The sequence below is a fragment of the Jatropha curcas genome, chromosome 5 (assembly GCF_041381405.1).
Source record: "Jatropha curcas cultivar XTBG-Jc1 chromosome 5, XTBG_Jcur_1.0, whole genome shotgun sequence".
NCBI classification, from domain to species: domain Eukaryota; kingdom Viridiplantae; phylum Streptophyta; class Magnoliopsida; order Malpighiales; family Euphorbiaceae; genus Jatropha; species Jatropha curcas.
In genome coordinates this window covers 27,601,491-27,627,358 of record NC_143155.1, presented here as the reverse complement: position 1 = coordinate 27,627,358, position 25,868 = coordinate 27,601,491, and the positions used below count along the sequence as shown (strand labels likewise).

The 25,868-nt window shown below is 34.6% G+C and overlaps 5 protein-coding genes across 6 annotated transcripts; all 5 read right to left on the bottom strand.

The window, feature by feature from the left end:
* Positions 1-110: 110 nt before the first annotated feature.
* On the bottom strand, positions 111-2,058 carry LOC105642752 (NAC domain-containing protein 96). The gene is made up of 5 exons (XM_020682857.3): positions 1,800-2,058; positions 1,530-1,706; positions 1,198-1,448; positions 638-1,054; positions 111-546 (listed from the first exon to the last, which is right to left on the bottom strand). The coding sequence occupies exons 1-5, from the start codon at positions 1,819-1,821 to the stop codon at positions 322-324; spliced, it is 1,092 nt and encodes a 363-aa protein (XP_020538516.1). The 5' UTR covers positions 1,822-2,058; the 3' UTR covers positions 111-321.
* Positions 2,059-3,029: 971 nt separating this feature from the next.
* On the bottom strand, positions 3,030-7,409 carry LOC105643323 (uncharacterized). The gene is made up of 7 exons (XM_089722155.1): positions 7,216-7,409; positions 6,966-7,142; positions 6,622-6,872; positions 4,907-6,133; positions 4,372-4,818; positions 3,837-4,283; positions 3,030-3,748 (listed from the first exon to the last, which is right to left on the bottom strand). The coding sequence occupies exons 1-7, from the start codon at positions 7,334-7,336 to the stop codon at positions 3,719-3,721; spliced, it is 2,700 nt and encodes an 899-aa protein (XP_089578281.1). The 5' UTR covers positions 7,337-7,409; the 3' UTR covers positions 3,030-3,718.
* Positions 7,410-8,073: 664 nt separating this feature from the next.
* On the bottom strand, positions 8,074-15,645 carry LOC105643322 (uncharacterized). The gene is made up of 8 exons (XM_089721351.1): positions 15,302-15,645; positions 15,039-15,221; positions 14,712-14,959; positions 13,480-14,317; positions 11,043-11,222; positions 10,699-10,958; positions 8,728-9,816; positions 8,074-8,639 (listed from the first exon to the last, which is right to left on the bottom strand). The coding sequence occupies exons 2-8, from the start codon at positions 15,217-15,219 to the stop codon at positions 8,541-8,543; spliced, it is 2,895 nt and encodes a 964-aa protein (XP_089577477.1). The 5' UTR covers positions 15,220-15,221; positions 15,302-15,645; the 3' UTR covers positions 8,074-8,540.
* Positions 15,646-15,966: 321 nt separating this feature from the next.
* On the bottom strand, positions 15,967-20,422 carry LOC105642749 (putative calcium-binding protein At1g02270). The gene is made up of 11 exons (XM_012227680.4): positions 20,193-20,422; positions 19,886-20,083; positions 19,680-19,784; positions 19,448-19,553; positions 18,626-18,846; positions 18,445-18,521; positions 18,231-18,345; positions 18,008-18,133; positions 17,155-17,265; positions 16,976-17,083; positions 15,967-16,529 (listed from the first exon to the last, which is right to left on the bottom strand). Exons 1-11 carry the CDS (start codon positions 20,193-20,195, stop codon positions 16,290-16,292), a joined length of 1,410 nt encoding a protein of 469 aa, XP_012083070.1. The 5' UTR covers positions 20,196-20,422; the 3' UTR covers positions 15,967-16,289.
* Positions 20,423-22,758: 2,336 nt separating this feature from the next.
* Positions 22,759-24,586, bottom strand: LOC105643321 (WAT1-related protein At4g01440). Of its 2 annotated transcripts, none has more exons than XM_020682853.3 (6): positions 24,266-24,586; positions 24,121-24,183; positions 23,915-24,031; positions 23,423-23,831; positions 23,186-23,337; positions 22,759-23,090 (listed from the first exon to the last, which is right to left on the bottom strand). In XM_020682853.3, the coding sequence occupies exons 1-6, from the start codon at positions 24,445-24,447 to the stop codon at positions 23,045-23,047; spliced, it is 969 nt and encodes a 322-aa protein (XP_020538512.1). In that variant the 5' UTR covers positions 24,448-24,586; the 3' UTR covers positions 22,759-23,044. The 2 variants fall into 2 exon arrangements, with proteins under 2 accessions (XP_020538512.1, XP_020538511.1); XM_020682852.3 differs by having other exon boundaries at positions 22,759-23,098; positions 24,266-24,582.
* Between the last annotated feature and the right edge of the window lie 1,282 nt (positions 24,587-25,868).

The following is a 25,868-nucleotide window of genomic DNA, read 5'->3' as shown; positions in this document are numbered from 1 at the left end:
ACTACGAAAATTTTATGAAATGCATAAGTTTCAATAAATAAAAAAAGTGTTGTGCCGTCCATTGGACCTCCTATATATTGTTAATGAGAAGAACTAGAGTTCAACAACAGTGGACAGGCTTCAGCGGCCCAATAAGCAAACCATATATAAATAACTTCATTTAGCATCAACTAAAATACAAAAAAGAGGTATTGTAACCAAAAAAAAAAAAAAATAGTGCCTTGATACAATTACATTATCCATACAAATATCTTCCAAATTGTAATAATACATTATACAGGTGTTGATATTTCTCATGGAATGATTCATCCATGTGAGGAATCAAAATACTGAAGCGCCAGTACAGGTGCAAGGCCAATAGACTCCATCTTCATTGGCCCATTCCATTTCAGATCCTACTCCACCGAACACAGAGGCATCAAAGCTAGTAGTGTAAGAGCCGCTTTCACTACGGCTCGTAGGCTGGAAGAATGCAGAGATAAACCTGTTATCTTCTTCTAGCTCAAGCAATGCTTCCAGCTTCTTGAAACAATCTTGTAGATCTACCTGCAAAAACAATCATACATGAGGGCGTGACTTCTTAGCTTATTTGTTAATTTAAAGATTAAACTGGGTTTGGAGGAATGCTGTTTGTTACCTCTAATGGAGTATTCTCCGACGCATTATTGTCTAGATTAGAAACAATTGAGGAAGTTGACATATCAGTGTTCTCGCGTTGATTTTGATTTCCAGAATCTGGAGATGTTGGTGCTAGAAAACTCCATTCACCCCCATCAGAGACCGATATATCATTTACCTTGTTTGGATTTTGATTTTCAAAATCCCTAGTCGGTGAGCTAATTAATTTATCATTCACATAGGTTGACATAGCAGTCATCTCATTCGGAGATGCCACAACGATACTTGGCTCACATTCATCACAAGATGAATTACTTGTCATCTCTGTCAACTTCAGACTTTCAATATCAGAAGGGGAAGCTGCATTACTTGCAGCAACTATTAAGGCCTTCTCAGCATCAGGCTTAAACTTCAATTTACAGAGAACAAAATTCCCCTGCACAAAACAATAAATACACTTTTTGAGGACATATAAACCTCATAAAATCATAATTCTCATTAATTATAGCTAAACTTTTCAAATCACATTATAATCCGAAAAATTTATTCATGCGCTAGAGTAGGAAGCAAGAACATTACCTGTATATCATATTCATGCATGATCCATTTAGTCCTAGTGGCTTTAGGACTATCTTTTTTATAGAAAACCAAACTTCTTTTTGTACCAATCTCTTTCTTCTTATGTTTGTCCTTCACCTTACGAGGTTTGCCGGTGGGCTTCCAGTACCCAACTTTAGTTGTTCTGTTAGATCGACTACTGCGTAAATACTTGTAATCGCGAGGACAAAAGAAATACCACACTTGATCCTCTGAATTGGAATTCATTAAACCTACATATAAATAAACATTTTTCATTAAACCAATGTCACAAAAGCAAATAAATAAAAATTGGAGAAGATATGTATGGTTACCGGGAATATCCCAGGGCTCATAGTCACAAACTTTAATATCAGGGATTTGCATCCCATTATCACCATGCCCAGAGATTTTACGTCTTAAAAAATAATTAGTCAGCTCATAATCAGTTGGATGAAATCTAAATCCAACCACCCAATTTCTTGGTTCTATCAGTTCTGGACTTGCCATGGCTAAACATAAAAGAAAAAAACAAGAGTAAATAAAGGATAAAATAAAAACAAAATAATAAAAACTGCAATCTTAACAAATAAAAATTTACTTACCAGATGAGGATTCGTGTTTCATTCGTCTTCCTAAAATGGGAAAATAAATGGGTATATATGAGAGAAGGAATGGTTTTATCTTTGAATGCGAAATGAAAGAGAGAAAGAGAAATGACCAGCAGAGGCAGAGGATGCAATTTAGGACATCTGAAGAAATGTTTGCGTTTGGAAAGAGAGGAGGGAGTTTTAAGTTTATATAGGTTAAAATCGCAATGACATTGGCAAGAGAATCTGAATTCTAAAGTCATTACTTGGTTGACAAGCTCTGGGAAGTCGCAACTTCGCTGAGAAGTTGGTAATAATATTAGATAAAAGGGCCAATTATATTTTTCTGATAAGTAGGACCCTACCATCCGAAACGCGTCTAATTACTTATTGCAAGTCTGCTAGAATCTCAACCTTAGTGTTAAATTAATAAAATTAAATTCAATTATATATATAATATTAAATTTATAATGAATTAAGTTTATTTTAAGTTAAAACATCATATAATGGATCGATTCACCTTTTATATTATATATTTTTTTAATTAATTGTATTTATATGACATGGTATTATCCACGTACACCAACAAAGTCGTATTCAACTTCCCAGGTAAGTTGTCTCCTTCTACAATAATCTGGAATATTCAGTAGCGGCACCTGCGCGGTTGTTCTCTAGCATCAAATTCATTTCACCGCCCAGTGGAACATGAACAGTTACCCGAGCTGATGATACTAGTTGAATTTAGGGATTTTGGGCTTTTGATTAAACTTATTTAGGGAATTCGCTGAGCAACCACAACGATTGGTTAGGGTTTCCACTGCTAAGCGTTAGTAGTAAAAGGTACATGTTCAATAAAGATAGGTTGGGTGCATGAAATAAAATGATAGAGCACCGCCACCCCTTCGGGCGACTCTGTTCTTTGTTTGATAAAAACGACGACGTTTGTCTCTCGAAAAGGTCCAACTCCAGTGAATTTCAGCTGTTGCTAAACAATTTCTGGCATGCGTATCAATTTCCATACGGATCTCTTTTTTAAGATATTATTATTTATTTGTAATTTCACTTTAGTTTTTTTAGTTTCAGAAAATCCGTCCAGGTATAATTACTAAATAATAAAATTTAAGATGACAATTGGTAATAAATGAAATACTATTCATTCTTAACTATCGACATTGAATCTCGAAAAAGAAAAGAACAAAAGACAATAAAAACACCACATTTCTGATATCTACCGTAATCCGTTAGTATAAGAAATATTAACTTGAATTATCTCTTAAAATTGAGAATTTTTACAGCAGGAGGATAAAGAGATATATATCCAGAGAATAAAAGCTATTAGTTCTTGATACAATTATACCTTCATAAACAAGTGAAGGAACTAATACATGGAAGCTATATACAAGACTTCCCCTTTAATAATAATCATAAAGGACACAATAGTCTAATCATAACTCTAGAAAGAGTTGGATCACTTTCAATAATCATATCATCATTTTATAAATAGATAGATAGGGACGAAAGAGGCTATATTCTGAAATATGAAGCATTCAAGCCTGAATCTTGAAGCTGCAGATGTGAAATCAAGTTTAACTTGACACATATATCATTAGCCAATCAATGGCTGGATAAACCATTGATACAAGGAACCATACAAGTAGAGTAGTTTGGTTCCTACTATAATAGTCTTCCTTCCTGATGTAGTTAATGCAGAGCAGAGGGAGGTACCCTCTTTAGACATACATATACCAAGTCTCCAGATCTAGTAATATTAAGTCGTTTACTGCTTAGGTAGTAATCATATAGGAACATAACCCATTAACTAGTTAAAATAAACACCGAGGTAACCAAGGAAATGTTTTTTTGGCTTCCTCGGTGTGAATAGGTTGCTTGCTTAGATGCAGAATTTAGTCAGTCTTCTTTTTCAAAGAATGCTGCTAATACTCTTCCACCATTTGAGGATCCATCTGCAGAAAGCATCACATTATCAAAAATTCTGAGTTTGCTTCTTATGCCTCACATTAACAAGATTAAGAAAAGTGCACCATTTCTCACCTCAGGAAATGTAGCTTCTCTTCCGTCAGAAACCATCCCAGGACAATTATCTTCAAGGATTGGCCTCTCCGTTGTATATATTGGGTTTTGTAACATGGCTCCTTGGAAATTAGAAGTCATCAAGGGGCTCTGATAATTGGGGATCAGAATATCTGTCACCTTATTCTGACTTTGGGCTTCTTGAAGTGTTATTTCTCCAATATTAGGAGACAAATAGGGACTCGGATAACCTTTTAAGAGGGACACGTCAGTCTTCTCATATCGATTTTGATTATCAAAATCGGAAGGTGTTTCGAAGAGGGAACTCTTCACCCCTTCTGCAGAGGCCGATATGTCGATGCTCTTACTTTGGCTTTCCATGGTGTGACTAGGTTGCTCTGGTGCAGAGTTTACACAGTCTTCTAGTTCAAAGAACGCTGTTAGCTCTTCCACCAGTTGAGGATCCATCTGCAGAAAGCATCACATTATCAAAAATTCTGAGTTTGCTTCTTATGCCTCGCATTAACAAGATTAAGAAAAGTGCACCATTTCTCACCTCAGGAAATGTAGCTTCTCTTCTGTCAGAAACCATCCCAGGACAATTATCTTCAAGGATTGGCCTCTCCGTTGTATATATTGGGTTTTGTAACATGGCTCCTTGGAAATTAGAAGTCATCAAGGGGCTCTGATAATTGGGGATCAGAATATCTGTCACCTTATTCTGACTTTGGGCTTCTTGAAATGTTATTTCTCCAATATTAGGAGACAAATAGGGACTCGGATAACCTTTTAAGAGGGACACATCAGTCTTCTCATATCGATTTTGATTATCAAAATCGGAAGGTGTTTCGAAGAGGGAACTCTTCACTCCTTCTGCAGAGGCCGATATGTCGATGCTCTTACTTTGGCTTTCCATGGTGTGACTAGGTTGCTCTGGTGCAGAGTTTACACAGTCTTCTAGTTCAAAGAACGCTGTTAGCTCTTCCACCAGTTGAGGATCCATCTGCAGAAAGCATCACATTATCAAAAATTCTGAGTTTGCTTCTTATGCCTCACATTAACAAGATTAAGAAAAGTGCACCATTTCTCACCTCAGGAAATGTAGCTTCTCTTCCGTCAGAAACCATCCCAGGACAATTATCTTCAAGGATTGGCCTCTCCGTTGTATATATTGGGTTTTGTAACATGGCTCCTTGGAAATTAGAAGTCATCAAGGGGCTCTGATAATTGGGGATCAGAATATCTGTCACCTTATTCTGACTTTGGGCTTCTTGAAATGTTATTTCTCCAATATTAGGAGACAAATAGGGACTCGGATAACCTTTTAAGAGGGACACATTAGAAGCCACATAGGAACTTGAATAATCTTTGTGGAGTGACACATCAGTCTTCTGATATTGATTTTGATTATCAAAATCAGAAAATTCTTCAAAGAGGGAACTCCACACACCTTCTGTAGAGGTTGATATTCCGATGCTCTTACTAGGATTTTGATTTTCAAAATCCACGGCTCCAAGGTAATTTGGTTTACCTTTCTCATAAAATGACTCATTAGTCATTTCATTTGAGTTCTGATTTTCATCAAAAATCACGGGACAAATTGTTTCACATTCGTTGTTCGTTGAAACAATAGTTATGTCATTATATGAATTTTGATTTTCTAAACCAGAAGCTGCTGGGCAACTTCGTTTACCTTTCTTACACGATGGCATAGCAGTCATCTGATTTGGACTATAATTTTCCAAATCAGATGCCATCAGGCATCTTGTTTCACAATTTTTATACGATAACATACAAGCCATATTATTTGGATTATAATTTTCTAAATCAGATGCCATCGGGCATCTTGCTTCACCTCCGTTAGAGAATGAAGCATCTGTCATCTGGCAAGAAATTTGATTACTGAAACTAGATATGCTGCCTATTTCGCCTTGGATACAGGTTGAGATAGGAGTCATCTCACATTGACTTTGATTGTCAGAATCAAAAGCCTCTAGGTTACTTAATTCACCATTCTCACAGGTTGGAATAGCAGGCATTTTATTCGACTTTTGATTTCCTAAACCAGAAATCATATGGTTCCTAATGCTAGGTTCACCTACAACATAGGTTGAATTACCCATAGTCTCCTTCGATTTTTGATCTTCAAAAGCAGAAAGAGAAGGTGAAACTGAAGCCATATTAAAATCTGATTCACCTTTTCTTGCCTTCTTTTTTGTTCTTGGCTTCTTGCAACTTGGTTCTGCTTTCATTGGCCTCTTAACTGTTTTTTTCTTCTCACATGGATTTTCCTTTATCTTACAGAGAACATAATTACCCTGCAAAGCATATAATAATGAGTTCATTTTGCAAATTTCATGTTCCATATCACAAATCAGTAAAATGAAAATTTCTAAGCACTGTAATTATTAAAACTTCGGAAGAAATAATAGATCAAACAGAGAACATAATTGATGTTAGGGGTTTATATGACCAGAATCTCGAGGAATCAACATAGCTAATTTACATTAATGCAAGCATCCTCATTACACTTTCTATGCAGGAAAAGCCCATCAGCTATATTAAAATTCATTTGCAAAATACAAGGAAAGTTTTCCCCGTACATGATCATGTGGACAAAAACAAAAAATTTTCCCTGTTGTAAATAATGGCCAGGAAAAGTTTCTATCCTGTGTTTTTTCTGTTGGGCCCAATGGTACCATAAAGAAATGCGCCTTCGATTATGAAACAAAAAACCATTTTTCATTAATGAACTAGTATTTAAGTAGTTAATTCATGAAACAGAGTGTTAGCAATTTCCAATTACCTTAACAGGCGAGTTGAGTTCTGCAGTGAATTCATACTCGTGCATGACCCAGTGAGTCGCGCCTGGATTATGGAAAACCAAAGTTCTCTTAGTTCCAATCTCCTCATCACTCCCTTCAGGAGTAACTGAGCGAGGATCGCCTGTGCTCTTCCAGGATCCTTTCCCCGCCTTTCGCAGTACACCATTATTGCAATACTCGCGAAGAGAGAAGAAAAACCACATTTTATCTTTGGATTTATTGTTGGAAAGACCTGTGACACATTTCATCCTTTTAAGTTTAATTGATAATTAAAACAATAAAAAGAAAGAAAAAAAGAAACAGATATTGGAGGAGAGCCGCTTACTAGGTAGATCCCAAGGGTTATAATCACTTAATTTAACCTCACCAATGTCCAAGCCATAGATAGGATCGCCACGTCTCTTCCGTTTCAAGTAATGATCAACCAGTTCTTCATCGGTCGGATCAAATCTCCACCCAACAGGCAGGTTGTGAGGGAATAACAGCAGTGAATTTGCCATGACTTTTAACAACAAAAAGAAATTAGAGCTAGAAACAGCAACAAAAACAGAAATAGAAATGAAAAGTACACTCACCGGAGGTGGAGGAGAAGTGAAAAGCCAGCAGAGGAAGGGACAGCGAATCAGAGGAAGACGACGCTCTAGCGGAATGCAGCGAAAAGCTAGCAGGTCCAGTAGAGTAAGAAATTTTATTCATTTGCAGTCAGATGAGGTTGACTCTGATTGACTGGAAAATTTACTATCAAGTCCTCCATATTGTCCACAAATCCAAACATAAAGAGTAGTACTAAGTAGTGACGAGTCAGTAATTCACTGTTGTATGTAACCACTTCCTGATGAAGGTAGCGAAGAGATTGGATGACACAAATATGCTGTGGCTCCCACCACTGAGGACCTCTTTTCCTTCAGTTTAATTTTTAGAGTTTTTATTTTTTGGCATTTAAACATTATCAAAACACTGTAGAATCTGCTTACTCTCTTTCTCTTGTCTTGTGCTGTGTTCTCTAGAATGTTCCCGCGCTTTCTTTTTAATCTATTGGAATAATCCGCAAATTATATTAGATTATTCAATTATTTTGTCCAATGTTTTATTGATATGTTGAATCGAATGTTTCGCTTCCACTAAAATTTCCCGTCACCGCACAAACCATACTTTTGTAATGGCTCCAAAAGAAACAGAGATTGACATGTTTCTTAGAATTGTTGTGTTTATTATCCTTTTATTTATTTATTTATTTATTTTTAGAAAATCCTTCCAGGTTTAATTATTATATGATAGATTTTTAAGATCACAACTGCTGTAAAATGAAATTCTAGTCATTCTTAACTATCATCAACTAAATCACCATGGATCTCCAAAAAACAAAGGACTAACTTCAATAGCAACCCAAAGTCTGTATTGTATATGCAGGAAAGACTAACTTGAATCATCACTTAAATTTAACTGTTTATTCAGAAATTTTATAAACAGAGGATAAAGAGATACATGCCCAATAAACATAAGCAATTGGTTCTTGATACAAGTATACCCTCACAAACATGCGAAGGAACTAATACATGGAAGCTATATAAGACTTCACATTCAATAGTCATGACAAGGTACTATAATCTAATCATAACTCTGGAATAAGAGTTGCATCACTTTCAATAATCATAACATTTTTATAAATATATAGCTGCAGATTAGGACGAAACAGGCCATACTATGAAATATGAAGCATTGCAGCCCGAAGCTTGAATCTGCATCCTTGAAATCAAGTCAAACTTGACATGTCTATCATTAGGCAATCAATGGCCGGATAAACCATTGATACAAGGAACCATACAAGTAGAGGTGCTTGACTCCTACCATAATAGTCTTTATTTGATGCAGTTCACGCAGTCCAGAGGGAACTGTTACTTCAGCTTTCCTTGGTGTGGATAGGTTGCTCTGATGCAGAGTTTAGGCTGTCTTGTAGTTCATAATATGCTATTAGCTCATCCAACAGTTGAGGATTTATCTGCAGAAAGCATCACATTATCATAAGTTCTGAGTTTGCTTCTTATGCCTCACCTTAACAAAATTAAGAAAAATGCAGTATTTCTCACCTCAGGAAACTTAGCTTCTCTTCCATCAGAAGCCATCCAGGTAAAATTATCTTCAAGGATTGGCTTCTCTGTTATATCATATTGGTTTTGTAACATAGCTTCTTGAGAATTAGAAGTCAACATGGAGTTCTGATAATTAGGGGTTGGAACATCTGTACCCTTATACTGACTTTGCGCTTCTTGAAATGTTGTTTCTCCAACATTAGAAGCTATATAGGAACTCCGATCATATTTGAGGGGTGACAAATCAGTCTTCTCAGATTGATTTTGATTATCAAAATCAGGAGATTTCAAGAGGGAACTCCACACACCTTCAGTAGAGGATGATGTGCCAGTGCTCTTACTAGGATTTTGTTTTTCAAAATCCAAAGGATCAAGGTTACTTGGTTTGCCTATATCATAAAATGACTTGTTAGTCATTTCATTTGCAAAATAAAATGACTCATTAGTCATTTCATTTGCATTTTGATTTGCAAAATAAGATGACTCATTAGTAATTTCATTTGAGTTTTGATTTTCTAAACCAGAAGCTGTTGGGCAACTTTGTTTACAGTTCTTATAAGATGACGTAGCTGTATTCTCATTTGGATTATAATTTTCCAAACTAGATGCCGTCAGGCATCTTGTTTCACCCCTGTTATGGGATGAAACATCAGTCATCTCGGAAAAGTTTTGATTCCTGAGACTAGAAGCTATTATGCTGCTTGTTTCACCTTTGTTGCAGGTTGAGATAGAAATCATCTCACATTGACTTTCATTGTCAAAACCTAGAGCCTTTGGGTTACTTGATCCATCTTTCTCATAGGTTGCAATAGCAGCCATCTTTTTTGAATTTTGGTTTCCTAAACCAGAAATCATGTGGTTACTAATGCTAGGTTCACCTTCAACATAGGTTGAATTAGCCATAATCTCCTTCGATCTTTTAAAAGCAGAAGCTGAAACTGAAGCCATATTACAATCTGATTCACCTTTTCTTGCCTTCTTTTTTGCTCTTGACTTCTGGCAACTTGGTTCCACTTTCTTTGACCTCTTAACTGCTTTTTTCTTCTTATTTGGCTTTTCCTTTAATTTACAAAGGACATAATTACCCTGCAAAGCATATAACAGTGAGTTCATTTTGTAAATTCCATGTGCCGCATTACAAACAGTAAAAACAAAATTTCTAAATACTGTATTACTAAAACTTCTGAGGAAATAACAGAGCAAACAGGAAACATAATTCTGTGAGTGTTTTATACAACTGTTAGTATTAAGAATCTTCTTAATTGCATTCAGTAGTTCCAAGAATAAATGAAGAGTTTCTTGATGCAATTAGAACTTCAAGTTTCAAAACTAGAATTAATCTCTTTGTAGTTACAACTTACAAGTGTAAGTTTCAAAACTAGAATAATCTCTTCCATTCTTGGTTTTCTATCAATTAGGTGTTTCTTTCAATTTTTTCTAACAAATGGTGTCACAGCATCTGAATCTAACAATGTCAAAAACTCAAGGAATTGATATAGCTTATTGACATAATGCAGGGATTCCCAGAACATTTACTATACAGAAAAAGCCCATGGCTATATAAAAATTAATTTCAATTTCTTTCAAGTAATAATTGTAATGTCTGATTTTGCCACATTATAAGTTTATAACAAGCAACAAGGAAATGCATATTTTTTGTAAGTCGTACAGTTCTACTAGAATAGTGAAAAAGACAAATCGAACAAATAATTCCATATATAACGGAGGGGCATAAAGGTGGAAGAAAACTTTTCCCTGTGTGTTGCAAAACACAAGGAAAGTTTTCCCTGCCCATGATCATGTGGAGAAAAACAAAAGCTTTTCCCTGTCGTAAACAATGGCCAGGAAAAGTCTCTATCCTATGTTTTTTTCTCTTGGGCCAGTGGTACCGTGAAGAATAAAGATTTAAGTGTGTTGCAATACCCTTCAAAAAAAAAAAAAAAAAAAAGAACAGAGTGTTGCAATTACCTTAACAGGAGAGTCAAGTTCTGCAGTGTACTCATACTCGTGCATGACCCAGCAAGTCGCTTCAGGATTATGGAAAACCAAAGTTCTCTTAGTTCCGATCTCTTCATCACTCTCTTCAGGAGTGACTGAGCGAGGATCACCGGTGATTTTCCAGTATCCATTCCCCGCCCTTCGCTTAGCCTGCCCGCTATTATTGTGGTACTCGCGAAGATAAAAGAAGAAAAACCATTCTTTATCGGTGGATTTACACTTGGATAAACCTATACAAACATTCTCAATTAATAATTAAAAAAAAAATAAAAAGAAAGAAAGAAAGAAACGGAGATTGGAGAAGAGCTACTTACCAGGTAGATCCCAAGGGTTATAATTGCAGAATTTAATAACCTCAACGATGTCGGAGCCATCGATAGGATCACCACGCCTCTTCCGCTTCAAGTAATGAGCAACCAGTTCTTGATCGGTCGGGCCAAATCTCCATCCAACCGGCAAGTTTTGAGCAAATAACGGCGGTGAATTTGCCATGGCTTTGAACAGCAAAATTTGAATTAGAGCAGGAAACAACAAGAGAATTTAAGAACAGAACTAGAAATAAAACATGCACTCACCAGAGTAGGAGTTATTAGTCATTCCTCTTCCTAAAATAGAAGGCAAAAAGCAGAATGAAAGAGAAGGAATTGTCCGTCAGTGGAAGAGGAAGCTCAACAGGAATGAAGCGAAAAGCTAATTCCAGCGAATTGTGAAATTTGTTTTCATTTTCACTCGCACTCCAAAATTCACTTTCCGTGTCTGGTCTTCGGCTCTGCTACGCCTCCACTACTTGTAGAAGTAGCGATGAGTCATATGAGTCTGTGTCACTAATTGACTGTTCCATGTTTATTTATTTATTTATTCATTTATTTTATTTTATTTTATTTGTTCACCCCTTGTTGAAGAAGGGGTAGCCAAAACCAAGAGATTACGCTACGGAACGCAATATGCCGTGGGCCCCATCACTGGGACCCCGTCTAATCCTTTGCTTTGAACTTTTTCTTTTAATATTGGAATTATCGTTCTCAAAACACTGTAGCTCTGCTTGCTTCTCGTCCTGTGTTGTGTAAAGAATAATCTAGAATAGTCCAGCGCTTTCTTACTTTTTTTTCTTGTAAGTGAAAAATACACTATGCATTTGTGTATGGAAGACAACTAATTAATTAAACGGTCCAAAAAAATTGGCTTATTTTATTTCATTTTCAGTTGAAAAAACATAGAATAATAAAAACACTTATCTATCCAAAATTATTTCCCCACAAATATTTATAATTTACAAAATCCTGCAAACTAAAACAAATTCTTACGACAAAAGGGATACTTCAGTTTATCATAAACTTATGCTTTTGACAACACAAGGAGAGGGACGTACCCAGAAAATACAAACACCCAAGTTATTGATACAGTTAAAGCTTCATCTACAAGGGAAGGAACTAGAGATGGAATTTATACAAGACTTCCTCTACATATCTGTAGACTAGAATATTATAATCTAACATTGACTCTTCTGGACTTAGAGCCTCATCTCTTTGTATGACACCTGCATGAGATGAGAGTTGCGTCTCTTTGAATAATAGCAGCATTTCTATGAGAATAACTGATTCTGGGGACATAAGGCCATGTTAAAGCGTAACATTCAGATTAACCATTGATAATTCAGATCAACATTCAGACTTCATCTTGGGCTCTTACCACTTAGTTTTATTCTGATGCATTTAATGCGGAGCAGAGGGGAATAAGCTACCTTCTTGGACATACATAAACCATACTGAGTCCTCCGTTTCTTGCATTATGTTTTCTAGTCCCAGTAGGAACAGAATAGGAGCATATCTTTTTCAAATAGGCTGCCAAACCCGTTGTTATTGGGGCTTTGTTTCGTGTAAATAGATTGCTGCGATGCAGAGCTAATGTCAGTATCTTGATCACTTACTGCTATTAGCCATCCGCTACTTGATAATTTATTTTTCTGGAGAAATAATCACCATAAATGAAGCATAAGTTTTTGGAGTGTGCCACATTTTTTCAGGTGATCAAAATTAACAACAATTCAACAAGCATGCCATTTCTCACCTTAACAAATGTATTGTCTTCTACACAAGCATCCACCAAGGAACTCTGATATTCTTCGAGCGTTAGCATATTTGGCTTCTTAACTAGACTTCCCACTTTTTTGAAATTGAAATATATGTTACTTTTTAACAAGGTAATTTGTCCTGGGTAGATTTTGATTTTCCAAATCAGATGTCATTATTGAACTGGTTTTGCCTTATGGAGCAAGTGAATATTCATAATAATTTTACTAAATTGAGTATCTTGGTTAAATTGATTAGAAAAATCAATGTCTTGACATGAGCAAGTAGTCTTTACACGTTGACTAAATGGAGTAGTTGAACATCTTGACTAATTTATGTTTTCCGAACACCATGCTAAATTGAGTAGTGGAACATCTTGACTAAATTGAGGATAATTGAGTATCTGAAACATCTTGATTAAATTGAAAATAATTGAGAATAACTAAGTATTTGAAACATCTTGATTAAAATGATTAGAAAATCAATAGCTTGATGATGTAACGAGGAAGGATTAATAAAACCTTGACTAAATTGACCATTTGAAACATCGTGATTTAATTGATTAGAAAATTCAATATCTTGACAACATTGAAATGAGTGAGGATTCATAATACCTTAAGACTTAATTGAGTATCCAAAACATCTTGACCAAATTGAGTATCCATGACACCTTGACTAAATTAAGTATTCATAACACCTTGACTGAATTGAGTATCCAAAAAAGCTTGATTAACTTTATTAGGAAAATCAATGTCTCGATTAACTTGATTAGAAAAATCAATACCTCGATTGACTTCATTCGGAAAATCAATGTCTCGATTTACTTCATTAGGAAAATCAATGTCTTGATGACATTGAGAATAAGAATCATCAATAACTTGATGATACTGAGAATAAGAATTATATGGATTTAATTGAGTAGAAATATCAATACCTTGATGATATTGAGAGTTAGAAAGAGAAGCATTTTGATGATATTTGGAATAATAAGCATCAACGCTTTGACTATTTTGAGAATGAAGATCATCGGTACCTTGATGAGGATAAGAAACGTCAACATTTTGACCATATTGAGGACGAGATTCATCAACACCTTGATGATGTTGCGGATAAGAAACATTTTGTTGATAACTTGATTCACTTTCTTTATAAGTTGAACTTGCAATATTTTCACCATGGTTTTGATTTCCAAAATGAGGAGCCATATGGTTGCTTGTTTCAGCTTCACCATAGGCTGAATTAGTTGTTATCTCCACTATATTTTCATTTTGAAAAGCAGAAGGAGAAACAGCATTACTTATTGATAAATCTATTGTTGCCTTCTTACTTGGTTTTGTATTCTTGCAACCTAGTTTGATATTCTTTGACTTCCTATTTGTTTTGTTTTTCTCAGAACATGGTTCCACTTTGTTTGAATTATTGTTTGCTTTACTTTTCTTGGAACATGGTTTGATTTTGTTTGACTTGTTATTCTTTTTGTTCTTCTTATTTATCATTAATTTACAAAGCACGTAATCGCCCTGCACAAGCACAGAAATTATCATCTTATTGAGTAGAATGCCAAGTTACACATTTTAAACCAGCAAAAGAAAATTTTCCAAGCCAAAATTTTGATGAAATAGCAGAGCAAACAGAAGTCGCAACATCAAAATCATAGCAAGAATTTGCACCATCACAACTAAAACTACCAAAATCACTGAAATGAAAGATCAATGGGTCTCAAGATTTTCCTATGGAAGGCAAAGGGAATTGGCTACATAAAATTCACTCGTATTTTTTAGCAAATAATAATACTGTAAATTAACTTATTTTAACACAGTCTAACAAGCAATGGAGTAATTTTCCAAATGCAATGCTTTTGTAAACTGCATGCCTCCTGTAGGATAACAAAAGAATGAAATGGAGCACTTTTACCTCAGTCGGCAAGTTGAGATCTGCAGTGTACTCATATTCATGTATCACCCATTTAGTAGGCTTCGGATCATGGTAAACCAAAATTTTCCTTGTTCCAATCTTCTCATGGCTATACTCATTTATGACTGATTGAACCTTACCCGTCCATCTCCAGGATCCATCCATTGCTTTCCTTTTCCTTTTTGCCCGTCCATTTTCCAAGTAAATCTCAGGACGGCAAAAGAAATACCACTCTTTGTCTGGAGAGTCTATACAGACCGACATAAACATATCGTTATAATGCGAATCGTAAGATAAACCCAAATAAAGCATGTTATTAGTAGTTACCAGGTAGATTAAGAGGATCAAAATTGCATAATTGAAATTCTCCAAAGTTGAAGCCATAGGCTGCAATAGCATGACCAAGCCTCTTCTTCTTCAAATAATGATCAAGCAGCTCAAAATCGGTCGGATGGAACCTCCATCCAACTGGTAAATCCGGTGGCTCTGACTGCAATGGAACTTCCATATCTTTGAAAGCTAACAAACAATTAGCAGAAGAAAAAAAAAAATCAAGCAAAGTAGGTGGCAGAAAGAGAAATTTGACTCACCGGAGTAGTTTGTTTCCACAGCTCCTCCTGAACAGAGTGAAAGCAAGGGGTAAGGGTTTTTGTTTTAGAAAAGCCAAGTCAGAATGAAAGAAGGCGATGGAGATGACTTATTTATTGACTCACTGTTGATCCCAATTCACAACTTCTTGAAGAAGTTCAGTTGAATAAAAAGTATGATGTGGTTCCCACAGCCTAGACCATCCTTCTGCTGTTTTTTTGTAATTTTCCAAACACGGCCTTAAATATATAAAGCAGAGATGGTCTCCTTGTTCTTATCTCCATTGTCTTGCACGTAAAGATCTCCCTCAGATGACTGAAACTGAGATTTCCATGTGGGGCAGAATAAAGCTCAGAGGTAGAAAATTATCATTTTTTTAGTGTAAAGCATCTGAACACAATTACCAGAGATTATTATTTTTTCAGTGTAAACCATTTGAACAGAATTTAAAAATTTTTTTTTAATGGAAACCATTTGAACAGAATTTAAAATTCAGAACTTAGTTATATTGAACTTAGTTATATTTAAAATTTTTCACCTGTCTCTTTCTGCAAGTGTATTTAATAAATATTAAATATAAAAACTCTTTTTACTATAAATATATTTAATGAAAATTAAACATAAAAACTCTTTTCACGTGTTAATATGTCTCGTAGGTGGTTAAAAATTATCGATAATAAAAAAGACATTAATATTATTAATATTGCATCGAGAATCAACGTGGGAAGCATAAACATCATAGCCAAAAATGTCAAATCGCTATTTTTTGTCTAAAGAATTTTTTTTTCTTAAAGTAATGTGGCTTTACAGTCCAAATCTAAATATAGTTCGCTGCCTGAAAAAATTGGCCTAGGCCAGACCAGAACCATATACACAACGTTTCACCTGGAAAATTTAACCCCCAACCTGACACAGGCAACCCAAAAAGAGAGATCTATGAACTATCACAGTTATTTCTTCATTTACAAACCCTGGATTCTACTCTACACGTCATCCACTAACGACCTGCTGAGACCCATGCATTATTACTGGTGAGAACACCACAGTAAGTCGAGCATGATCAGAAAGACAGTAATTTTCAGGCCACATCCCTTTCTCTGCTTCCCGGGGGAAAAGAACTGCTTCCTTTACATTTAAACCAGTAATTTCTTCTATTTCCTGCTCTGAGTCCTCTGTACTCCCCGTACAACTTTCCTCTTGCTCTGGACATGTCGAGTTCCAAATCTTCAGCTGCAATCGTTAACCATTTTATTATTAAAGAACATAAGTATGCAGTTTTGTGGCAGAAGAGCACTTATAAAACGGATATAAGTAGGACACTGGCACGTGAACAAAATTCAGAAGTCTAACATAAAGGCCCATTATTTAAATATATGATCATGGCAATTTCTAAGCTGAAGTGCTGACTTCTAAAAATAAATAAGGGAAAATAATAAATTAGTTCTTTGAGTTATAGTCAAATTAACACAAGGTACTCTATTCCTAAAAACTAACCATCACAGCACAAACATGCAATAAGTTGCAAGACCAAATATCCTTAATAAAAACTTTCGACACACTAGTTCTTCATACAGTGCTATATATTTTTAACCAGATGCTCGTTCCAAAATTTCAGAAATGCAATAATGGAGTGCAATGAACAACAGAATAGTAAACATAATCGGGGATTTACATACCTTAAATTCTTTATAATCAACAACGCCATTTCCATCAATATCTGCCTGGAGCCACAGATCTTTTGCTTGCCGATAACTCAGTCCATAAGGACGACCAAGCAAATTTACCTGTGTAAGAATAGCAGTAAGTCTACACTCAACTTGAATTTATATATTTTACCAAAAAGCAGCTCAAATACCTGGCGGAGTCCTTCACAGAAAGCTGAATATGTTATAAAACCATCAGGCTCATCAGCCTTTAAAAATGCAAATGCATCATTTTCACTCAATGAAGCTCTCAAGAGATGATACTGAAACCAAGAAAAGTTGCAGCATCATAAGTAAAAAGCCTGAAATGATTAACTGTACTTCAGAACCAATATCATCACATTATATTCTTTGAACACTTCTGCTCAATAAATGTAATAAGCATAGTATCAGATAAATTAGTTTGTGGGACTTCAGAAAAACTGGATGATACATTGACTAGTCAACTGGAATTCTTTGTAAAGTATAACTCATTTCATAGATATCCAGTTGTGAAGTAGAGCAGTCTTATGGTAACTTACAGGTAGTCAAGTAACTTTATAGATTACTTAGAGATTAAGTTGACAGACAACAAAATATATTATTTGGGGGGAGATGACGCTTCCTTCAGAAACTAACTTTAGACAAAAAAAGATGTACTAACATCCTTATAGAAAGCAACCATTCAGATGTCCGTCAATTTCACAAGTTCAAAAATACTAAATAATTTTGATTGAAACAGTCCACAAACTTAAAAGGTTCAAAAATACTGTTGTTATACTGTTGTTAGTTGAATGACTTAACCCATTCCTTTTTCTTCTTCTTGGAACATCAATCAACAACAACAACAACCACTGATGATTAATGTCCTTCGGCGAAAATATTCTAACTTATATGAATGCTAGTGCAAGAACAACACAGCAAGGACCTAAAACTAGAAGCTATAGAGCTGACAATTCATCAAGAATAGAATAGAACTGCACAAGTAAAATACCAAGCATGCTTCAAGAAATTATTTTGACTCACCTTTATTATTCCAAATACTGCTTCAGCCCAACTTGTTTTCAATGATTTCCGTGATTTAATAGGATTGCGAAGCCATATGAAATCAACGCCACATATGTTACCCCTATGATTTCTGTGGCTCACCCACTGAGGATACAGAAGCGAAATGAAAGCATACTTGTTGTAAGCAATATGCATAAAAACATTATTGTCATCTAGACAAACAAACTGGAAGAGACCTGACCTTATGAGCATCTGCATCACTGTCAGTATACTGATGAGCAATATCATATGATGAAACAAACCCTTGGGACCTTAGGAATTTGTAAACATGCCCACGCTTGCTTCCGTTCCAATCACTGCAAGCCGAAAACAAAGACAAACAAGAACGAGTATTTCCATTTTCAGAGATTATGCAAGGAATTATCTTCTTTATAAAAACAAGAAAATGAGCATACCCACAGAGAATGATAGGCATATGGCTTTTCTTGTTTTCTCTCTGATATGTTTCCACAGACTGCAATATTTTGTAAACCTGCAACACCAATATCAAACCTTGAGCAAAAATATTGACAATAACATACCTTAGGGAGCCCAGAAAACTAGCAAATTACGGAAGTTATGACAAGATGAATCTACCTGATGCAATCTCACAATAGATAGACTGGAATCATGAGGAAATAACAAGTGAGTATTCACAATAAGAAATTCCTGCGGAGCATTGCCTTTTCGGTTTTGTGTAAGGGGCACAGCTGACTGAACATGTAATAGCTGCGCAACACGGTCTCCAAAGTCATTGAAGAGCAACTCATGATAATTTAGAACGCTAAAATAGTCCTTATGAACAGCAGTTAAGAGGCCTGTATAAAGCAAATAAAATTTTATAAGCCATATATCAAGAACTTAGAAACCTAAACTCAATATTGTAACAGCAAAAGAGAATAGAAGATCATGTATGTAGATGAACTCTTACATTGAGAGTGAAAAAAAAATAAAAACCACCAACCAAACTTCAGTGTAAATGTAAAATAGAGAATAGTATTCTTGTGAATTAAGAAAATGGAAGGCAAAAGAAAATGTTGATTCAAATTAGATTGATTAGAAGAGAAGAATCCTTCCCTTGAATTTCATGGGGTACTGAAGCCTGAAGGTAAAAATTCACTTGTAAGAGGGACAGTCCAAAAACACACGAATCCATCAAATGAGATCATGCCTGGTTTTGTTAGATGGTCAGGGTCATAAAATGCAAAAATGTATCAACAACAATAAGAGAAAATTACAGCAGCAATTCTCGAGATATTCAATATTGATATTCCATTCTAACGTCTGTTATCCAATATCAGTGGATATATAATCGGAGATTCACTTGTTAAAATCGTGGCAAACGTGCGAAGAAAAATTTGCTGTGGCGATGAAGAAGGAGCGTATAAAGTGAAAATTCACGCCAAGAAGAACATTTACCATCTTCACGTTTATTGGTCCGCGCAAGCTGGAAGGTGATATATCCTGCATCACGAAGCCTTTCCTGGTACAGATGCACGAGTTCCTTATTGTCAATCCAGAATTCCTACACACAAAACCCAAAATTTCACGAGAAATAAATTAATCATCTTAATAGCAGACAAATTTCCTTTTTCCCATTAGAAGGTCAGATCTACTGTGTTAGAGAAATAAATAATCAAAATATACCCACCTGGAGACATATAATTGAAGATCTTTCAAAAAGCAACCAATCCAAAATGCTCTGGTTCCTGGCAAACCAGAATGCTCTGGAATCGCTTTCACGTTTATTTTGATCCTGTTCCAAAGCAACATTAAAACATATATATATCAGCAAATCTAGTATGAAGATAAATAAAGGAAACTGAAATTAATGATAATTTGTAGTTTTAAGAATACCTTGTTATCAAGTCGCTTGTAGCAGGGAGCCAGGATATTGAAAGTGGTGCAAGAAATGCAGGGCTCTTCTGTCATCATTGTTGAAGACAAGAAGCCACCGGTGGTTCCTGAAATCGACCCAGTTAAAACATCAATTTCATTTCCACTAGAATTTAGGTGTCCCATGCTTGAATTAGCGTTGGACTGCACAACCGCCACCTGTTTCAACCATTAAAATAAGAACCAAAAAAGGAAAAAATCAATTCCAGCGAATTAAAATATTTCAACCGTGAATCTATTGCCCACTGAAAAAAGGAAGGAAACGTACCATTTTAGAGCTCTGGCCAGTTGAGCCAAAGGAGAAAAAGCTAAAAGAATTATAGCACCGAAAGGAGGATTCTCGAATAAATGGCAATATTAGCGGCAACTTGTGGATGGCGAACGAGATGGAGATCGTATAACAAGTGACTCTCGCGGGTTTTATAGAGGAGATGGAGAGTGGAAAGTTAAAAAGCCATGGCTCGCTTTAGATCCTTGTCGCTGTCATGGCTCTTCCAGTGCAAAGAGGGCCCATGGCGGTTTTTTTAATCAAATACCTGGTTTTCGTTTGCCCAAATATACAGCCACGGCTATAATACTCTATGGGCGGTCCTATTATTTGATTGCTTTCAATAACCGTCATTCTTTTTCGCTTTTAGCTTTCGGCCGCAGTATTTATTAACTTTATAGTAACTACTAACTAGAGCACATGAATTAAACTTAAATAGACTTCTTTCTTAAAAAATAAATAAATAAAATAAAATAGACTTAGTTGGTTATCGTATATATTCATAATTCTTATCACATGAGAATAGTTAGATTTAAATTTAGGTAGTTGTTACAACAGATCATCCTTAATAAACTAATAAAAAGCTATTTTTTATTTGGATTTATCATTTTATTTTAAAGGAGTTGTTGTTTAATTATTTTAAAATGCTTACCTTAATAATTTTTTCTTAACTCAAAATAACAGTAATTAAATATGTAATTTTTGTATTTCAAAAATAAAAACCTATGATTTTTATGTTTTAAAAGCCAATCGAATTGCTTACTGATTTTAATTTCTAATGTAGCAAATTAGAATTATAAGAATAGATGTGATTAATACTAGAGCTATTTAATGACTAAATTAATAATTGAAATATCATTAAATTAAATTTTAATAACTCCAAAATTATAAAATTACGTTGTTAGACAATAATAAACCATATCAAAAATAACAGTTTGCGTACCATTGGAATTGAGATAAGGTGAAGTTGGATAAAGATGAACATACACCACATCTGCCTCGCGCGTATTGCACATCAAATGATGGGACAGGATGTAAATGTAAGTCTTGAAAATACTGCGATGGATCAAACTCAACTTGATCCAAAAATAAAAGCGACAGTTTAATAAATCTGCTCATACAAGTATATACTATTTAGTTTCTCTAAACTAACTATTCCCATTTATTTAATTTTGATAGTACTTTTTATTTTTTATTTTATTATATTTGATAGTTTTTGACTTTTTTTTTTATTTAAATGATATTTTTAGAAAATTTAAACTAGTATTAATTATAATATTTAATTTTAACTTTTGCTAGATATATATACTAAAGTTTGTTTCAATTATTTTAGTAAAATTAAATAAATAATTAATATTATTTATAAATAGAAAAAAAATCAAAAATATTTAGATATAGGTAACAAATGCTACATCGAACGTTTTCTTGTTTTGTTAAGACATTATCTTCGCATGTATGTCCTGATACTCTGTCTAAAGTACACTGTTATCAGAGATTTCGACAAAACGGAATTTAGCTTCAGATTTTTTTTTTTTGGCTTGCAGAATGCTTTAATGTTCTATTTTTCCTTTAGCTTTCACGTCCGTACCTATAATATATATGTATATATTAGTGAAAGCAATCGGGACTACAGGAGTGAGCTGTGCCCCACTTCTTTTTTAAAAATTAAATACTTACACCGACAGATGTCAGGAAAGTTGGTGAATGAACGAAGGAGAATATGTTAGTATGTTTATTTATGATTGATGCGTTAGTGACGTTGGATTTGCCAGTTTGCGTCCGCGTTTGGCTGTCGGTGACTTTACCCGTCCCGTGATTCCTGATGCCTTTACTTGCGTTGCCTTCTTCTCTTGTCGCAATTCCATGATATGGCCAAATCCCTGACACCAATGACATGAACTTTGATTCCACAGTGATATTATTATATATTAACTACATGAAATTATATGAAATAAATAATAAAATACTAATTATATTTTACTTTAGTCTTTTTAATGATCTCTTGTCTGTTCCTTCGCCATTTCTATAGTCAAACAGAAAAATAAAATTGTATTTCATATTTCATTCTGTGTAGTTTCTATTTTTTGTTCCATTCTTATTTCATTTTGTCTACCATTTTTTTAATCATACAAATTACTTTAAATTTTACTGTAAAACGGACCTTTTTATAATGTATCTTAATTTCCATTAATCTAAATAATTTATTAATATTATTTATAAAAATCAGGGAATGGTAATTAAGAATTTAAATATTTTAAGGATCTGTCGAATTTATTTATTCAATTTACCAAAAATAGACCACTTTGACTGCAGTTAAGAACCGATTAGGACACTAAATTCGCAATTTGCGGGCCAATTGAAAAATGGGCCGGAGGTCGTCCCATAGAGATTAACCGACCCGGAACGACTATTTTTGGCCCAAAGAACGACTAATGGAGGGGATGTACTTTCCCTTGAAATTTGATTGGTAGAAAATGTTTTCCTTCCAGAAAGCAAAATTTTCCCATCTTCCAAACAAACGACGGAAAAATACAATACGCAAGTCTTCATCCGATGATTTGCACCAACCAAGTACTATCATTGTCTTCTCTTTGAATTATGAACAACCACAAAGTACAATTACATCGGATACATTTTTAGACTATTAAATTAATCATTTTTAAATTAACCGTTCTTTCTTCTTCATTTCATAACACTGTCTTGAATACAAATTTTGTTGGTTAATCATTTATTAGTAATTAGTCTAAGAACTGCTCGACTTGATGGTTACTGGTGCTTGTGATTCTACGTCACTGTTTCCACCTTCCTTGACCAAGCTTTGCTTCATAATACACTCCTTCGCCTCCTTCCTTTTACCCCACAGGAGAATGTACAATCCAACTACAACTACAACAGATCCTATAACACTAATCCATTATTAAAAAACATAAATTATGTCAGAACAATTTACAAATTATTTAAATTAAAATATAATTAAGAAAGCAAATAGCAACCTTCCAAGGTAAACTTGATCGTGCAAGATAGAGAAATCGAAAATGGCAGCAAATATCTGTATGAAAGGGGTGAATGCCGCTGTAAATACTGGACCCCTTCGTTTAACACACCAAGCCATGCCTACATAGCACAAACCTGATGCTACCATCCCCTGCATTAACCAACACGCACAAAATTGTTTATTGATAATATTTCATTACCTGAAATTCAATTCCAGATGACAGAATAGAACTTACAGAAAAAATGACTGTTACAATTTCTAACTTCCCCTTGAGAATCCAGGCGCTAATGTTCCTTTCAAGAATCAAACTTATGGAAGCAGATTGGATTGCACCAAAGAGGGATAAAATGGCAGTGCTAGAATATTGACATGGATATCTCTCGCTAATTTTGGCTTGTATAAGAAACCATGAAGACCACAAAAGGGAACCTCCCATCAAAAGTACAGAACCCATCACCCAGCTTTTTGTCTTCTTATCTGACATCATTGTAGCTTCAACATGGCTTTTAATGTCTTCATAAGAATCAGAATTTTTCAAAGGAATTCCTTTATAAAGCGCTAATGAAACAGCTCCAGTCATGCAAATTATTGCACCTAACAACTTAGCTCTTCCAGCCTTGCCCTTCAACTTAACTTTCTCTAGACTGTAAACATAGTTCAACCAAAATTAATTAATTAAAAATAATACATATAATAATGTAATTACTGCTAATCTATACTTAATTACCCAAATGGTAGAGCCAATATGAAAGTGTTTGCAGGCACTGTGTTAAGGAATGCACAGGAGAACGCGGCAGAAGTATATTCAAGTCCCAGAAGGAACAAGTACTGCGTAAGTGTTGCACTGAAAAACATAACATAATTACTAATAATATAATCTAATTAGCAATTAATTAATCGTTAATTTCGCATTTTGTTTTCTTTTTCACTAACCCGACAAGAGCAGCAAGGAAAAGGTAGCTTAAGATGTAAACTGTAAGCTTGGGTCTGGCTTCCCTGCTAGATACAATAAGTAAAATTAAACAGGTTGAAATCAGATGATAAAAGAGTAATCTCCTTAATTAAAATTCTTAATTACCTTTCCGAATAGTAAGCAATGGGAGCCAGGAAAATAGCAGAAATTGACAGTCGATATGTAACAATAACCATATGGTTAGTTCCTCCATCAAGAATCTTTTTAAGAAGTACATTCACTATTCCCAAAGCAAAATTAATACTAACAATCACTAAAAGAACAGGCAAATGCTCTCTGCAACCCATGTTTCTAAAACAAGAAAATCTATATATATGTTCTGCAATTCCTGCTTAGCTACATCCTATATATATATATATATAGGCTTGCGTAAGAACCTGAAAAATGGGAGATAGACATGTTTAGATATACAGAATCGCATCCTTCCTTTTCAAGATCAACTTTCCATTATTTTAATTTTGCACTCTATCTTCTTTATTTAACAGGATTGATCCTGCTTCCTTGAGTTACTGATGAGTAATGAGACTGCATTGAGATAAAAGCTAGGCTAATACTATAACAGTATGACCACTTCAAAGGGAATATACATGATTGAATAAAAGCATCGATTCATAACCTAAAGCAATCATTTTTTAACATTTCTTTTTCATCTAACATTCTCTTTTTGCTCTCTTGAGGAGAAAACTTTTTTTCAGCAAGTATAGAATATAGGCCAACTGATATATATGCAAAATGTCATTGCATGATCTCAGAGATTCATCACGAGTTTTTAGTGATTAATTAAGTAATTTGGTTAAACAATTAATCAAAATGTTTAAGCTATGTTATTATATATTACTAATTAATTAAGATAGATATACAAGATTTCAAGGAAGCAATTGGAAGGCAGGATTTGACCCAAGCATCCTTTTCTGTTTTTCTTTTTGGAAAGAATCCACTACTTGTTCTAAAAAAAAAAAAAGAGAGATTTGACCATTATTACAATTTTCGTTCTTGTATTCAATTTAAGAACAATATGTCAAATCTTCAAAATCTATTCGTTTGCATAATGAAGAAATTGGAAACGTTAAGATGCTTCTGACTCTGATTTGTGTACAAAACCATTCTGTCAAGCATTTGTAAGCTTAATTTTGAAAAAGCAATTGCTATTATTAGTCATTCAAGTCATGATTATGCATTTTGGAACAGATTATATATATTTTTAATTTCTTTCCATGTATAGCATTTTATTGTGCGAATAATCTTTAACATTATCATGTCATGTGATTTTCATGTATTTTCTTTTCTTTCTTTTTTAATTTAAAAGAGAAAGAAAGTATAAATCATATGATCTAAACCCTTGAACCTTATGCAGTATCAGACTCCAGATATATGCTTGTAGTTACTAGTTAGGGAGGAGAAACAACAGTTCAATGCTTCAATTTATACAATTTTAAATGTTTCAATTTTAAAGTAACTAATCTATGCATGACAAGCAAACCCTAATTTAAGTTCACCAAGAAAATAAGCGCTTGTCAGTTCCCACTGTTTGCCGTTTGTTGATGACTATAACATTCTAGCTACAAGCAGTAGCAGACCTGCGGTTTCGGTTTACGAACGCATGATTATCGGTTCTCTGCCGCTGCCAGTTTGCACCGATAAGCTACTCACATAACAAGCGATTGCCTCACGCGGCCGTTCACTTACCAAGTACAAATATATGTGTTGA

Bases quoted from the DNA above. Each gene is read 5' to 3' on its own strand.
- LOC105642752 (XM_020682857.3), bottom strand. From the start codon at position 1,821: ATGAAACACGAATCCTCATCTG. The intron at 1,707-1,799 runs GTAAGTAAATTT...TTTTATGTTTAG, and splicing joins GAAACACGAATCCTCATCTG to CCATGGCAAGTCCAGAACTG. The intron at 547-637 runs GTAACAAACAGC...TTGTTTTTGCAG, and splicing joins CGGAGAATACTCCATTAGAG to GTAGATCTACAAGATTGTTT.
- LOC105643323 (XM_089722155.1), bottom strand. From the start codon at position 7,336: ATGAATAAAATTTCTTACTCTACTGGACCTGCTAGCTTTTCGCTGCAT. The intron at 6,873-6,965 runs GTAAGCGGCTCT...AATGTGTCACAG, and splicing joins TAACCCTTGGGATCTACCTA to GTCTTTCCAACAATAAATCC. The intron at 6,134-6,621 runs GTAATTGGAAAT...TATGCTTTGCAG, and splicing joins AACTCAACTCGCCTGTTAAG to GGTAATTATGTTCTCTGTAA.
- LOC105643322 (XM_089721351.1), bottom strand. From the start codon at position 15,219: ATGGAAGTTCCATTGCAGTCAGAGCCACCGGATTTACCAGTTGGATGG. The intron at 10,959-11,042 runs GTAAGTAGCTCT...ATGTTTGTATAG, and splicing joins TAACCCTTGGGATCTACCTG to GTTTATCCAAGTGTAAATCC. The intron at 9,817-10,698 runs GTAATTGCAACA...TATGCTTTGCAG, and splicing joins AACTTGACTCTCCTGTTAAG to GGTAATTATGTCCTTTGTAA.
- LOC105642749 (XM_012227680.4), bottom strand. The intron at 18,522-18,625 runs GTAGATTCATCT...TTGGTGTTGCAG, and splicing joins CTATTGTGAGATTGCATCAG to GTTTACAAAATATTGCAGTC. The intron at 16,530-16,975 runs GTATGTAAATCC...TAACGATTGCAG, and splicing joins TTGATTATAAAGAATTTAAG to CTGAAGATTTGGAACTCGAC.
- LOC105643321 (XM_020682852.3), bottom strand. From the start codon at position 24,447: ATGGGTTGCAGAGAGCATTTGCCTGTTCTTTTAGTGATTGTTAGTATT. The intron at 23,832-23,914 runs GTAATTAAGTAT...CTATGTTTACAG, and splicing joins ATATTGGCTCTACCATTTGG to TCTAGAGAAAGTTAAGTTGA. The intron at 23,099-23,185 runs GTTGCTATTTGC...ATAATGGATTAG, and splicing joins GATCAAGTTTACCTTGGAAG to TGTTATAGGATCTGTTGTAG.